General features: G+C 36.0%; 1 protein-coding gene across 6 annotated transcripts in view; it reads right to left on the minus strand.

The window, feature by feature from the left end:
* nfic (nuclear factor I/C) overlaps nucleotides 1-17002 on the minus strand; it is a 111372-nt gene that overhangs the window by 18085 nt on the left and 76285 nt on the right. For 3 of the 6 annotated variants that reach the window (XM_059503792.1, XM_059503794.1, XM_059503791.1), the window contains exons 3-10: nucleotides 16397-16468; nucleotides 15326-15400; nucleotides 13280-13403; nucleotides 12207-12331; nucleotides 8077-8187; nucleotides 6643-6827; nucleotides 2743-2902; nucleotides 1235-1320 (exon numbers count right to left, since the gene is read on the minus strand). In XM_059503792.1, the coding sequence (XP_059359775.1) occupies nucleotides 1235-1320; nucleotides 2743-2902; nucleotides 6643-6827; nucleotides 8077-8187; nucleotides 12207-12331; nucleotides 13280-13403; nucleotides 15326-15400; nucleotides 16397-16468 (938 nt within the window). The remainder of the gene's footprint in view (nucleotides 1-1234; nucleotides 1321-2742; nucleotides 2903-6642; nucleotides 6828-8076; nucleotides 8188-12206; nucleotides 12332-13279; nucleotides 13404-15325; nucleotides 15401-16396; nucleotides 16469-17002) is intronic. The other 3 variants (XM_059503797.1, XM_059503796.1, XM_059503795.1) reach the window with 2 other exon arrangements.

Raw genomic sequence — 17002 nt, forward strand, 5'->3', positions numbered from 1 at the left:
ATTTACACTTTTTTATGGATCTGAAAAGCACTGCAATGCAGCAGCTCACTCGGCCATGCAGTTCAATCACCTCCACAGTTCAGATTTTACCTGAGCACTGCTGCATTCCCCAGCCAAATTTCAGCTATTACTGATGGAAGACCTTTTAAAGTGTTTATTTATGGGCTCATGTCCTATAGGATTCATGAAGCATCACAAAAAATGTCAGATGCTATTTTGTGCCTTTTAATCAGGTCAGGATTTTGCTGAGCATGCAAAAGTTTCCCATGTGATTAATAAATATGAAGGCTGAATTCATAATATTATATGGTGGACTGCAAGAAAACCCATTCGTTTCATATTTTTTTGTCTTATTTTCAAATAAAAATAATAAAATAATAACATTATATATATGATATAATAATAATAATAATCAAGCAGAAAATGATTTACTTGGTAATACAATTGTGTAAGATGTTGTCAGAGAATATATTTTGTTTTAAGCACAAAATGCAGAATACATTTTTTATGCAGGGTCATTCCGTGTCAACTCAATCAATCAATTTTTGATTTTGCTAATATTTTTTTCTGAAGAAAGATAAACATGATTAACAACGTTTCTCAAATTTGGTTGATTTGACACGGAATGACCCAGCATGAAACAAACAGCAGAATTTATTTTTAAAACATGAAATAAAATATAAAATATTTAATATAAAAAAATATATATTACATTATTTTTTTTTTCATCTTTAAAAAAAAAAAGAAAAACTATATTTTTTAAAAATAATTCCTCAGACATTCCATGAATTACCCATATATTGGTTAAGGTGTTGTATCTACACTGGCTATATATTTAATGTGAAAGACTACATTTCATTTGGCAGCTGAGGGTCCAGCGATAGATACTGTATCTGCTCATTTCTGATCTATAATTGAACACAGAAGGCTTGGGTCTCTCAGAGGGTCCAGACTAGCGCTGCTGTAGTGTTTCCTCAGGGCACTGGGGTTCAAGGGAAATTTTTAAGTACTGCTTGAAATCAAGATGGAATTTTTAACATTTTCATGGTGGTTAGCTTTCTGAAAGTTATCAAGAAAAATAAAGTATTCAGTAGTAAAAATGCAGTTATTCAGTTTAGTCTATAATAAGCATTACAATTTCATTTGAGATTTGTGTGTGTGTGTGTGTGTGAGGGGGGGTGATCTGTGAGTTTGTGTGTGAATAAACTGCATTTGGAGGTTTGTGTTGTGATACCTGTGCCTGATACAGACTGCCAGTGTCTCGAGAACCGATTCCTACGAAGGAGCGGTTGGCAGGTGGCGTCCCGGGAGCAGAGTATGCTGAAAGAAAGAGAGCAATTGGGATTAAAATGTGACCATAAAGTTATTTTCAAATTCTCAACATGGGAATCTCTGTTAGGTATAAGCATTGATATCGGTTTCAAAATGTGGTTCCTGGTGGATTTAGTGTTTAAAACACAGTTTAATATTACTCTATTCAGTACGGATCTAAAATGCAGTTTAAGGGCATATGGCATGCATCTGTTTCACACAGGCACTAAATAGATGCTGAAACTGTGTCATAGTTTCTGTTTGTTACCGTCAGACTGTGTAAATAAATATTCTGTGTGTCGGAGGCTTATTCTGTTGTCTGCTTATGAAAAACCAGTCTGTTGCGAGTGAATGTGCGCCTTCATCTCTTAAAGACTCAGCATTCTCAGCAATTACAGAAGCTGATGTGCTTTCTTATGTTTCTTTGGAAATTCTCTTTGTCTTGTTGGTAAATAAAGAACACACAACAATCTACGCATTCATCTTTATTATACATCTTTGGATAAGCTGAAGTAATTATGGGACATGATTCTAGCTGAATAATCATGCGGAGCATTGAGTCTGACTGTGTGAGATGGTGTATTGAGGCGATTGATCATCTGGGATTCTGCAGCACAGCGGATGGTGAACATATTGAGCCTTTCTCTGCATTAATAATTAAATTAGCATGATTAATGGACAGGGCAGCAAGCACTGGCCCATTAAAGCTGATCGACTTGTCATCCGAATGTATCTGTGTTTATATGGTTTACTGATGGAAAGGCACTTTCTTTTTTTCTCTAATACTGAAATTGTGTTTTTTTTAACAGACAGTTCACTTTGAAGCTGTTTTAAAATATATACGAACGCGCCGAGTTGCAACGTTGCCTGGCAACTGTAAAAAGCCAATAGTTCTGCAAATTAACTACAAAAAACACAAAACATTGTTTATTCTGATTATTAACAGAAATAAATAATTAATAAAAAAAGGAAAAATGTAAATAAATGCACTACCATTTTTGAGTAGTCTTTGCTCACCAAAGCTGCTTTTATTAATAATAAATAAAAGTAAATAAAATGTTCTATACTTTAAAATGTAATTTATTTATTCCTGTGATGGCAAAGCTGAATTTTCTGTTCAAAGTGAAAAAAAAGCTTAACTAACTTTTGTTAGTTCATACATTTTAATATACAATAAAATGTGCTATCCATTTAAAAGCCAAGACAACTGTGTGTTGTTTCTTTGTGACGTGAGCCAGACCACTAACTCTGAGCCAGCCATCTTTATTTGTTGATTAAGGTTTCTTGCTTATTGAATCACTCTAAAAATGTAAATCCTGGGGTTTAACTCTATTTCTTTGTGTGTGTGCTGCTGTCTAGATTTTTGGCTATAGGTATGGTTCCGTGTTCCGAGGTGGGACAGAGAGGACGGGTTGCAAGGGTCCCACTTACTGGGGGAGGTGGGTGAGCTGGCAGCTGCGTCTGAAGAGGTGGTGCTGGATTTGGACTCTGGGGGCAGCGTCAGACGGGGCAGGCCGGGGGGTGGCGGGGGGGCCAGCATCTGAGAGGAGATGTAGTGACTGGATACCTTCACCTGACCACTGCCATTCAGCTGCAGAGGAAGAGAGGGCAATAGTCAGCCACTGTGGGGAGGGATACCTCACTGCCTCTACACAGCTAACATCACAATACATCTACTGTCTCTGTGTTTGTCTTATGCTCTCTTTAGCTCTGTTTTTTTCCTTTGATGCTAAAATTCTTTTAGATATCTGCATATTAAGGACTATGATTTTAGTTCTTTAAGATGTTAATCATTTTTGGTGAACTAATGCAGTGTTCCATTCAGTTTAGAAATTGGAATTTCCAACTTCCTACTTGTAAAAGTGCAAAAGAACGGCACAAAAAGATTTCAAACTTTTCAAAACTGACACTGATAAAGATGCATGACACTGAGGGCAAAGTTAATTGTAAACATACATTTATACTGTATTACATTTACATTATAAATGGCAGATGCTTATATCCTAAGCAACTTATATTGCATTCAACGTTTACAAGATATTCATCAGTTCATGCATTCCCTGGGAATCAAACCAATGACTTTGGTGCTGCTTGCGCCATACTTTATTGTTTAAAAGAATGATTTCAAAATTACAGATAATAATACCTGTTAAGCTAATGTTTATAGAAACAGTTGGGTTAAAAATAGTACAAAACGATCTCTGTTTATATTTGCATGCCTGCAAAAACAAATGCTAATGCAGCATTGCCATTTTGCATGCATAAGAAGAAATATAATAGGACAACCTGTACAAAATCTAGTGGGAATATCTTGCATCTGGCATTGAATGGAACACAGTATTAGGAAATACATTTCATTTGTTGTATTAAAAAACCTCTACACCACATTAGCTTCTCTGCTGCCCCCACCGGAACTGAATACTGTTACATTTCAACACATGCCTGGTTATGTGATCTCAACACAGAGATCATTTCTACTTAAAGCTCAATTAACGGGTGATTCCTCACTGACAAGGTGGGCTTTTGATAAAACTTGACTGTCTATGCAGTAGAAAGGTGAAGTTTAAAAAAATGTTGCTAAATGAAAAACAGATAAAAGGGCTGTGTTATAGCCAAAAAGGTAGGGAAACTTCACCCATAATGCAGTGGACTCAATCCAACTGTCCATGGGTACATGTAATGTGGAGAAAGAATACACATTGTTCATTTACACTACTGACACTGTAACAGTTTTAAGTTGGTAGAATGTTGGCAAACTTATTCTTTAACACTGTTTAATGCAGTCTTTAGCGAATCTCAAAATATCCATGTTTCAATGTAAACATTGTGATGTTGTGATATCTACATTCACTTGTAGCATTTAAGAGCTGGTGTAGATTTTTTCAATCAAGCTGTATTTGTCTGAAGTACTTAATTTCTTTAGTTTTCAAAAAGTGGAAAAAATGACATGGTCTCTGAAGTCCAGTCACATATCCCACCTCCTCCTGCCATCAGCAGTTATGTGGGAGAAACAGAGTAACGTTGTGCACACTGTTTTAGTGAACGGCCCATTATGTATTGCTCTATCGCTCGAACCTGGCCGCAAATCCATAAAACCCTCCATCATGCTCTCTTTCTCTCTCAGGGTTTGGCTCTCGTTTGCATTCTGGCGGGGTAAAACTGCACACTTACTGCCCTGCACAACAATAGCTGGTGAGTGAGTCAGCAGCATTGTGGGTCGGTGCGGCTGTTCTTTGTGACTGTATGGCTACGGTCAGACTGCAGTAGGGGGAATTTCAATGAGTCTGCAGAATCGGCAGGGCACGGCTGCCACAGGGCAAGATTCATAAATGTGTGTCTGTCTCTCTCTTCCCCCATTTTTGTGCCAACATCAGCAACACCCCTAGACACAGAGATCTCCTCCTTCTTGGCTGTATTTCCTGTTCTCTCACTCTCTCTGCCTGACGTGGAAATGCCACATGACTTTCCTACATGCACCCAGAGGATACGTCATTCACACTTTGTGTTAGTACTTTATGTCACTGTCAGAATGAAGCCATCCAGCCAGTGCTAATTCTTGGTCCATGGTAAGAACGAGCAGAATGATCCAAGAGCGGCTCACCCCGTTTAGTCAGTGATGTTACTCGGATGACATCCTGGGTCATTATGGATCATTAAGTCATTATGAGAAGAAATAACACTTCAATAAAATGTTTGAGCTATTTCAAATGTAAGACACTACAGCTGTACTGCAAAATAAATTAAAATTAAATTAAATTTAATTAAATTTATGCATTTAGCAGATGCTTTTACACAAAGCGACTTACAGAACATTCAGACTATAAATTTTTACTTATCATAAAATACACCATAACAAATTTAAACTTCAACTTAAAAACCTAATTTGCTGCCTTAAATGTTTTAAGTATAATCAATTTTGCTATACAAGTTATTTGAACTTAAATTATATAAAAAAACGGACTAAATAAATGTAATCTTATGTACATTTTGTAAAAATGGAGAGAAATTGGTTAAATTAATTTGACGAGTTAAAGTAACGGAAAAGCATATGTTGCCATAACTTACTGATTGTATTTAGGGATGCTCTGGTATATAAAAAAAATTCTATGAATTCTACCTGAATTATGTCAGGTAGATATTTATTTTCATGTACCAATAATCAATAATTGTCCAACAACCAATAAACAGCCTCTATTTAAATTCTATATTGTTTGTCTAAATAAATAAAAAATTAAACCGTAAAAACTAAAATAAATAATTTTAAATGCCACAAGAGAATTTAGGGAATATTTATTTATAATTTGTTGAGACACTGCATTCAAGATAAACATGTTTTTAAGACTTACTTCAGGAAACAAGCTTGCTCAAATAAATATCACTAAAATTTCAAATGTTTAAGCAGTGATTTTGAATTGGTGATTCCTAAACTCCGCCCACATGGTTGCCACCCCTTGATATGATAAACCCAGACAAACAGGTTCTCATCTGCTCAGAGCAACGCAGGCACTGAGAAACTGTTGTCTGTGAGTATTTGCGAAGGAAACAGAGCTGATGACTCCAGGTCACTTTAACGGAAAGGGTAAAGTCTGACCGTGTTGAGGCTGCTTGTTTCTACAAGACCTCCATGAGGTCCACTAATGTTTTTTCTGCCAAAAACTGTCAAAATTTTGCCGTTTTAAATTTATTTTCTTTCTGTCCAGAAGAATTAAATAATCCTTTTTTGCGCTCATTTTAAAAGGATAGTTGATAGAAGTCAAAATGAATATTCTGTTATTATTTACAAAAAAATTAAAATTAAAAAAAATTATATATATATATATATATATATATATATATATATATATATATATATATACACACACGTGTGTGTGTGTGTGTGTGTAATATACATATAAGCTGAGTAAATAATGACAGAATTTTATATTATTGGGGGAACTGTCCCTATAAGAAATGCTCCCGTTGCATGTGAAATGAGCAAACAGTGCTTTTCTCCAACCAAGTCAGGAGATTCAGATATGCTGTTTTATCCCATGCTCTTCATGGGATATGGAAAATACGACCCGTTTATATACAAATTCAACTAATTTTTAATTTGGCATACTAACAGATCCAGTGTTAAATATGACTTAACACGGCAGGCTCAGAGCTGTGCTTGGCTCACATATGGGACCACATGGGGTCCTACCAGAACTATGGCTGCTGGTTGGTTTAGCTGAACAAGTGAGGCTGATGTTTGGGTCATTTTGGATACGTTTTCATCTAGCTTCATCTGTGATTGTTAGAGTGTGAATGAAAGCTGATGTGTTGGCATGCTAAATGGGATGATCTTACCGGGCTGGGCTGTTGATTGGACGGGTCACAGGCCAGAGAGACAAGATCCTTGAGCGGGTCTTGAGAGCTGAGGTGAGGGGGGTACCGGATGGCCGTGTGTGGGAAGTAGGTGGAGGCAGTCTGGGGGAGAATGGGTCCGCCAGGGAAGTGCAGAGACGAGGAGGGATGTGGACTTCGAGAGATACCTGAAAGACACAATGATATTCTGCCTTATTCACTGGAATTATTCACTGACAGCCAGTATGGTGCTTTTACTTATTTTTAGTACTTTTTAGCCCCTGGCCACTGCATGAAAAAGAGCTTTCATTAAAATATATCCTTTTATGTTCAAACAGAAGTAAGAAAATCATATAGTTTTGAAGTGACATGAGGGTGAGTAAACAATTTTTTCTAAAACATCAAAAAAATCTTACCAACCCCAAACAACTGAACGCTAGTGTACCTGTATGTAAACAAACACAATAACACTCACCCCTTGCATTTTAGTGACACATTTGATAAAACTGCATACTGTATAACTAATGTCTTAACTAAAGAGCTCTTTGTTGAGTTGTCACGTCCCTGTCAGATTTAACCATCATAATTCTCTACAGAACACTTTGTATGCTGTAACACATTTGGCAGAGCCCAGCAGAGGTAATATCAGCTTGATGTTTTAGTGCAGGCAGCACATGGCTGACACGCTCCACCAATTCATCTGAACAGCCAGGCTAATTGTTAGAGCATAACTCAGCCAGCTGTGAGGCTCTGGAGACGACAGATCACAGTACAACTATAAGAAACGACCTGACAGTACTCTCCTCTCAGCCCATTGAAATTGTGAATGATTTCTCTGTGCATATTTAATATATTTCAACCAGCCCGTTTCTTACAATCACCTGCATTCAGATCTGCCTCTGTCCAATTAACAACCGATGGATGGAACCAAGTCCCTGCACTGGACATTTTTTTTTTTGCAATAACCGGTTTCATGCAAAGGAAAAAAAACTGTTGCTACTTACTTTAATGCACGTCCCTGGTCTTATAAATGACAATTCATGTTATTCCCAAGGAAATGACGGTTTTGGCTTTATACTCTTTCATCAAAATGTAATAGCTAAAGCCCTGAAAAAACTTTCTTATTCTGGTATGTTACTCTGACTTTTTACAATCAAAACAACTCCCGCTAGCTAAATTAAAGCCCCTACATGTTTTCTTGTATCAAGGTATCAAAACATGTTGCAAATCATATCTTTTTTTTTTTTAACAGGGCCTTATAAAAGTAGGCTGCACATGATATGATGATATTAGCAGAGACAGTTTTTATAACCAAACACAACAGTAGAAACTGTACAGTATATTTGTTCCTCCCAGCTAGCCGTTTGCGGTGTTTGTGTGTGCAGGCCTGTGATGACAGAACAGAGAGATATATGCATGTGTGTGTTGTCCCCTCACCGCTGTGCACTGCAATGACAGGTCTGTGGTGCTGTGTGAAGCCGAGACGTGGAGAGCTCTCCTGAGGAGATGGACTATCCATCTCTGTCTTCTTAACTGTAGGGGAGATTCCTGTGTGAAAAAGAGAGAAAAGTAGAGAGAGATGGAGGAGGGGGAGGAGAGCATGCGCTTGGCTTATACGGAATACTGCAAATTCAGCTCCATTGTTCTATACAAGGACAAACTTTTCTGAGTGTAAAGGAAAGCTTAGTCAGCTAATTAATGAGCACTGCATGGTCACTCTCGATGCTTCTGTCAGGTCACAGCAGATGCTTCTAGCTACAACAACTGACCACAAGGTGGCGCAGTGTAGTGAGAGTTTTGAGTTTGACAGTGCTGCAGTGCAATGCAGAAAGTGCACACTCTCCTTGCGGCCAAACCAGGGGGATTATGGGAAAATGTGTTTTGTTTATTTCATCCAAATATTAAAAGTCAATGGGGTTCCAACGTTCTTCAAAATTTCTTTTTTTATGTTCCGCAGAACTAAAAAGTCAGACAGGTTTAGAATCACATGTGAGGCTGAATAAATGATAGGATTTCCATTTTTGAGTGAAATATACCTACACAGATCATTGAAGGAAACAGTTCTGCCCCATAACGTTACATTTTAACCTTCAGATCTTAATCCATAGGTGCACGAGACCAGAGCAATCAGCTGGGGGATTGTTAAAGAGAAACTCATTAGGAACGTCTAGACAGGAAGTTAGGTGGGCAGGGTCGGTCCACCGCGGGGGTTCGGCTGTGTGTGATAGGATTTTTCCTGGAGGCTGATATGAGACCAGTGCTGTTACTTCATACAGAGTAATGGATTTCAGATTCCCGTGGGTTATAGATCAGTGGGGAGGGGTGAAGCAGGTCTCCTGAGATCTAAAGCAACAGTTTTGCCTTGAGGGTTAATGGATATTCACAAGGGTGTGACAAAAGTCAGATATTAAGCAAGGTCTGAAATGACAACTCAGCACCTTTTTAATCTCACAATACACTCTTAAGGTTTAGGCTGATCTGGTGCTACACACTTGAAATCTTTTGCTCATGAATAAATATTAAACTGAATGATGATGCATGCAAATGAATTTAAAATGTATATATATATTTTTTTTTTCATTTAGGGCATTTTAGCCCTGTTTCAAAATGAGTTGCCATGCCACCTACTGCCACAGGAGGCCTTTGTTCACCCCCCAGAGCCACGTGAGACACTTTATTTTAATGTATGAGCTTTTATTAAACTTTTCAAGGAACAATGCAACACCCACTAAGTTGCATCAAACAGCTTGAAAGATTAAAGACAATTTTTTAAATAACTCCAATTGAATTTGTCTGAAAGAATAAAAAAATCATATACCTAGGGTGACTTCAGGGTGAGTAAATTATGGCTTACTTTTCATTTTGGATGAACTAACCATATAAAATCTGTCCGGAAACATGAAACAAATTAATTCAGATGTATAGCCTTCTTGTGGAGAGCCTTCAGCATGTTACCTCAAAATGCTCTCTTTATAGAAAGCTTACTAGATTTTGGTCCAGAGCCTTCCAATGAACTGCAATTTTACATATTATTAAAAGCACACTATGCAAGATAATACAACATCTTTCAGTACAAACAACAAACTAACATCAACACCGCATTTACATCTACGAACCACACATATCCTTTAATGCTCCCACAAACGGCACTTTCCCTACATAGATTGCTCATTGAAACTTCCCCTTATACATGAGGTGGATTACAGTAGGGTTTCTATATCTACTGCTTGCACTACTTTATGTGAAATTAGTAGAGCTGCTTCAGCATAAAAATAGCTGCCTAAAATGGTTTTATAAGATTATAAGAAGGGTTTTTACGGTGGGTTGATGGCTATCAAAACCTCTCTGCTATTCATAGCATCGAAGGCAGTGATTCTTTATACCCATTTCATTCGTTAGTTATGCTTTAGTATCAAAAGTGATTATGATATGCACTGTAACACTTGAGCTATATTTTCAATGTATTTTTGCTGTATAACTACATAAATCGCAACGCCTCCAAAACAGAACCACAAATTTGCATAATGAGCATAGCAGGAAACTAGTTATTCTAGTTGAAAATTCACGAAGATCCCAAGGAATCAAATGTCTAATGGATGAATTATTAAAATGGTTAAAATTGTATTTGCAGAGGAGCAGACAATTGAAGGGTCAAAGGTCAAATGCTTCACTACAACCACACAATAGGTCTCTCTCAGTATGAGGATACAGCAAAAAGGTACAGTACAGTACAGAGTGCAGTGCTGCTTTCTGCAGACTTTCACAAAAACCAGAGTTCATGAATTAATTAGGATTTGGCACTACGTTAAGGAAATTCAAATCCGAGTCCATTCTAAGCTTGTGCTTTTAGACTTCATCCACAGCAGTTGAAAACCTGATATGTTTGTCATTCATCTGAATGGGCTTCAAAAATAAGGCCCACAACTATGCTTATGGAGATGAAAATCTCAATGCACAATAGGCATCCACTAGTTGAAAAACTGTATAGGTCTAGCTCTATTCTTTGCTTTGTATCTGTGTCAACTAGATCATGTTCCACCTGTATACTACATAGTGACAGCAAGACGAAAATGACATCCATTTCTGCATCATTATGCTTGTATGGTAAAAAAATCTAATATTTTAGACTATTTTATAATTTAAATAAACCCCACCATGGACCAGTGTTGTTATTGTCAACAAACAATAAAATTAAAATGATTAAAACAAGGAAATCTATGAAAAATATTTTATCTATTATCTATAAAACTATTAAAAGTTGAAAAGTTAAAGATGAAATAAAATATAATATAAATATAAGATGAAAAACAAACTTTAAAAACATATTAAAACTTAATTTATAAATATAAAAAATACATTAAAGTTCTAAAATTCCAAAAACTTGAAACAAGGTAACACGTTATATTAACTTTCATTAATAAATCATTAACAAACATTATATAATGTTTAATTTATCATTACTTAATATATATATATTCACATATCCAGAAACATTAGATAATGTGCTTGTTACTGTTAACTAATGAACGTATTAAACATTACCAAATGTTTAACAGATCATTATTTAATGTAAATTGAAATGCCTTTTCAGAACGATTTTGACAGATGGTTTACAATGATTAAAAGCTTCATAAATAAATCATTAACAAACATTACATAATGCTTAACAAATCATTAGTTAATGTTTACAAACATCATTAAACTTTCAATGCACTTTTGTATTCTTACAAATGTCATTAAACATCAGTTCACATATTACCTAATGCTCATTTGTATTTTATGTTGTGAAAATATAGCTTAATTAATAATGTTCAGCATGTCACAAATTATTCATGTTTATATATTCATTAACTCATAATCACAGTCTGTAAAGGTCATATATTTGCTCTTTGTTTGTTGTGTAGACTTCTACTATTTGCACATCTTAAATCATTTATTAATTATTTGTTAATGTTTTTTGTAGTACCCAATCTAAAGTGGAAATTATTCATCAATTGTAAATGATTATAAACATTTACTAATCATTAGTACCTTTATGAGCAGTCATTTTGATGGGAAAAATGATCATTTTGAAGTGTCCCAAATGAACAAATTCACCCTATTTTTACATCTTAACAAATCATTTATTAATCATTTGTTCATGTTTTTGCAATACCCAATCTAAAGTTGAGACTATTGCATTATTATAGCACATTATTATAGCACATTATTTCACGTTTCTAGATATGTGAATATATATTAACTAATGATCCGTTAAGCATTACATAATGTTTATTAATGATTTATTAATGAAAGTTATTATAAAGTGTTACCACACTTTTTACAGTGTAGTTTGACTAGATTACTACAGAAGTGGACAAGGATTGAGGGAACTGGTACAGTCAATACAGTATAAGCCACCAATGTGCCTTATCCTAGGTTGCTACAGAGGGATATAATAAGTTCATTGCCCGGTTCTAAACTTATTGCCCAATAAATTAATGGAATACTGAAAACCTTTGATAAAATTTGCAACGCTGTATTTCTATGTTAAAATTTTGTCTTGTGCGATCAAACACAAGGCTCACCTCCTTCCATCTCCTCTTGCCAGTTGCGTGAACTGCTGGCAGGGGAGTTGGGAGAGGTGTAGTACTCGCCCCCTGGGCTGGTGTCTATATCATCCTCCATGGATCCTGACTTGTGTCTCTTACTTCTGTGTGAGTAAAAAAGGAGAAAGAAAGGGGGAAAAATGAATGATGGAGAAAAGCATTATTTAGTCAAACCTTATTTCTTACACAGACAAACAAATGCTCTCCCAAACTGTCTCTCTCACATGCTCCACAGTTTCAGCCTGGTTTGAATAAATAGGCCGAACATATTTTGGTTTGTTTGAACCAATCAGCAACTGCTGCAGGCTGTTGCATTCATGGCAACACAAAGGACCTCCAAACTCAAAAACAACAGCTGGCATACAAACATCTACAATGTAGTCACTGTTGATTCTGATCTTGAGGTAATTGGGATGCCGCTACAGCTTTTGTTGTAGCAGAAATTAAAATAAATCAAAGTTAACTCTCTGATACATGAATTATGAAATAAAAATGTACTTAACTAATCCGTTCACTGTAGTGGACCCCAAGCATTTACGATTGTAATTTAATTCATTATATATATATATATATATATATATATATATATATATATATATATATATATATATATATATATATATATATATATTTATTTATTTTTTTTTTTTTTTTACTGTCTAGAAGTTGAATGGAGATTTTACTTATATGCTCAATAAACAAATGGAGTTTATATAGTGGACAGATATATTTTCAGTTACAGAAAATAAACTACATAAAATACATAAATAATACCAGAATAAAAGTGTTCTATATCTATCTTATAATTAGAAAGGAAAAAAAACAGTTCCTTATGAAAAGGATGGTCATTTAAAAACAAAGGTTAAAAGGTAATTACTTATGGACATCTTTAGAACAATTCAAATTTTTTTAAACCACGTACTGTACATACAAACACACACACACAGGTTAGATCTCATCACCAGTCAAAAGTAGCTCAAGGACACAGTGCCTTTGACAAAAAGATGTGTGTCTGCTGCAGGCAGATGTGTGGTGGAGAAGTGTGTACTGACCCGCTAGAGGAGGTGCTGGGAAGGGTTCTCCTCATTCCCACCCCTGAAGGGTTCAGATCATAGGCAAGATGACCCTGAAGCTCCCCGAGAGAGAAGTTCGGCCCCATGCCCGTCACCACTGGTGCTGCACACACACACACACACACGCACACAGAGGTTATGATAAGCATACAACAGTTAGAGCTTAAATACATTTGATGTAGAACTATTTTGTGTGTTTTTTTTTATATCATCTATTTGTAAAAATACAAACATGTGCACTAGCATTAAAAAGTTTGCAGTCAATAATATTTTGTTTTAAAAATGTTTTTAAAAGTGTCTTAAGTTACCAAGGATGCATTTGTTTGATCAAAAATACAGTGCAAAAATATTCTGAAATATGATTAAAATTTTTAATAAATGTTTTCTATATTAATATATGTTAAAATTACAATTTTTCCTGTTATGGCAAAGCTTCTTCAGAATTGAATCTGATTTTCATAATCATTACTTCAGCCTTTGGTGTCACATGATCCTTCAGAAAATATTCTAGTTGGCGCTGATAGCCTTACAACATACAACATTGTTGCACTACAGGCATCCTGAGTTCGAATCCCTATTTGAGCATGTCCAAATTAAGTTTTGATATATTTACGGTAGGAAATTTACAAAATATCTTAATCGAACATGATCTTTACTTAATATCCTAATGGTTTTTGCCATAAAATAAAAATCTATCATTTTGACCTATACAATGTATTTTTGGCTACTGTTACAAATATACCCCAGCGACTTAAGACTGGTTTTGTGGTCCAGGGACACACATTCTTTGAAATAGCCTAGCCTGGCAAATGAAAATAGTAATCATTCAGTACAATGGTAAATACTAAATAACCATGGTAGGGAACTTGATTCATTCACTGTACCAAGGCAATGCCTCATTTCTTATTGTATGGGACAGTAAAAACTGTATTGCACATTATGATAAATCCCTTGGCACCTTCACATAGAGGAATATTTGGAGTTAAGCCATTTCTTAGTCTTTTGACTCACATGGTTAACATCAGTGATTGTTTATTTAGTGTACAGTAAACTGGAGTTTTGCAGCACGACTTGTTAAATACTTGCATCATGTGGGTGTAATCTCACACATTCATGTTTAAACCCACGGGAGGCTTATGAATCTGTGCCACTGCATGTCTGCTCTTACCTGGGCTGACCTCTTTCCTAATATCATTCCATTTCTTTGTGTGTGTGTGTGTGTGTGTGTGTGTGTGTGTGTGTGTGTGTGTGTGTGTGTGTGTTGCAATGCACAGTAATTGCTCGAGCTTAATGGCCAGGCAGTATTGTGTGTGTTCAGTTACGTCTGAATTTGTTGTATGTATATACAAAGTGGGAACAATGGGTTTGTTGTTCCAGCATGACTGACCTACAGCATATGAACACTTACATCAAATATTGTGTAGGAGTGAAAAAAAAAAAAAAAAAACTGGTTCGAGCATGTTGGGTAATGGTGATAAAACTGCATAATGCACATTAAGATATTTAATTACTCCCCATTCGCAATCTATCAGTTTGTCTGTAACTTGTAAAACACTGTGATTGCACACAGGTGTGAGGAGTGATACACAGCGGTCTCGCTTATTTGACTCACTTATAAGCCAACTAGGAAAAAGAAAATAATTTCAGCTAAACACAATCAATTACATTGGACAGACTGGTGGGATTCCTTCCCTTCTAATGAGGAACTGTCAAAGCTGACATAAAACGGCTGTGAAATTGACGCTTGCGTCTGCTATGTGGACACAGACTGTGTGGGAGGTGGGAAGGGACAAATGAGATAGGAAGACAAGAAAATGATTCACTAAAATGTATCAGACTCCCAGAGATACTTTTAAAGGGACAGTTCACACAAAAATTTACATTTTGTCTTTATTAACTCACCCTCATGGCATTTTTAAAGATTCTACAGTTATATGACACTAACTTATGATAATTCAACCCAGATTTTATTTCTGGGTGAACTGTCCTTTTAAGTATATTATACAAAATACAAAAGCATCTCACTTCTTGATACTTGCACCAGTTCTGTTACACTGAAGACGCCCGAAGTTACAAAGCTTTCTTGAAACTCTGGAGCATCTGTTAAACAAAATAAAACATGGAATAAATGATGGAACTTTCCAACACAAGGATATCACCAGCATCTCACGCACAAAGAAATTCAATTTAGTTTTCATTTCTAAGTCACTCTAGATAAAAGAATCTACTAAATGAATGAATGTCAAAGTTTTACCAAAGCAGAGTCTGTTCAGCCTGTACACACAGGATGGAGTGAATTATGGACAACAGGAGGCTTCAGATAGCCTACAATGTTTCACTGTCTTTTAAGTTACCTTAATTTGAGGGTTTCTCTGAAAATATTGATCTATGTGATTAATATAGAATTTGTAAAGCAAAAAAACGTATACTATGTTTTTTTTTACATTTGGGTACAGCAAGATGTGTTTGAAAGACGCCTCTTATGCTCACCAAGGCTGCGTGTATTTTAAAAGTATTAATTTCTTTCAAATAAAAATATCTTACTGAACACAACTTTTGAACAGTATGTATAATCACATTACAATAGCCACTAATTATTTACTATATAATATTATATGCATTGTGACTCAAATAAAATTGACAAACCAATTTTAAACAGTTGTCAATGAACACAGTAAGGTACTTCAGCCATCCCATCAGTCTCATAATAGTACCACAGCATTATGAGCAGGACTGAAAATGTGAGCAAAACCACCGTCCTGATCGTTAGTATCTAGAGTCCCCCCAAAAACTGAGCTAGACTTTTATCCGAACGTGGTGCATAATAAAGTGCTGGCCTTTCAGACTATCTCTGTTGAATCAGGGGAATGTGGGTAGGAGTGTGACATGAATTAGAGAGATATTCAGTGTGTGGGTATGGGTTTGAAGCCATGCATGTAGGTTGACTTGTGTAAACAGGATGTTTGTATAGTGCAGGGTAGGACGCTTACAGGACTGCACCGCACTGTACGCTGCAGCACACAGTATATGCATGTGTACTGCAAGTATTCCTGTACATGTGGTTGTTTGAATGTGTGTGTACATGTGCTCTCTTACCCATGGTGGCTGCTCGACTGTCCTCCTGATCTGAACCAATGCCTGTGCGAGGACTACTGCTCTGTTCAGCTTCTGAGAACGACAAAGAGAGACAGAGAGAGAGAGACATTAGTCTTCAACTCAGCAGATTCTCTTAACAGATAAATAAAGACTTGGAAAGGGGCCTGGAGAATTGAGGTCATTCTGATTCTGATTTTGTACAACAATTTTCACACTATGGTGGATCTAATCTTAAATGTCACATGCATTGATCTTATGTTTTTATGCTTTAAAGTCTGAAATATTTAGTTTGGTGATGCACTGAACAATTATTGCGAATTAGTGTATCGAATTAAAATTTGTATGTTTATTTAATGTTCCTGCTCAAGTATTTTTTTAAATAAAGAAAAAAATAAACAAACATTGTAACTGAGGGGCTAAGGACTGTAAGGTGCTAGCTGTGGCTAATGAGTTGAAGCTGGGCCGGGTGTGTCGGAGAAGGAATCCATTTTAACAGATTTATTTATACAAGCATATGAAGAGGGGGAGCCAGATCTTGATTAGCTGTCTTAAACAGAACTCTCTGTGCACAGATCGAAGATGAGCATAAATATTAAGTGATATCGT

Source organism: Carassius carassius, chromosome 21, assembly GCF_963082965.1.
Source record: "Carassius carassius chromosome 21, fCarCar2.1, whole genome shotgun sequence".
NCBI lineage: Eukaryota > Metazoa > Chordata > Actinopteri > Cypriniformes > Cyprinidae > Carassius > Carassius carassius.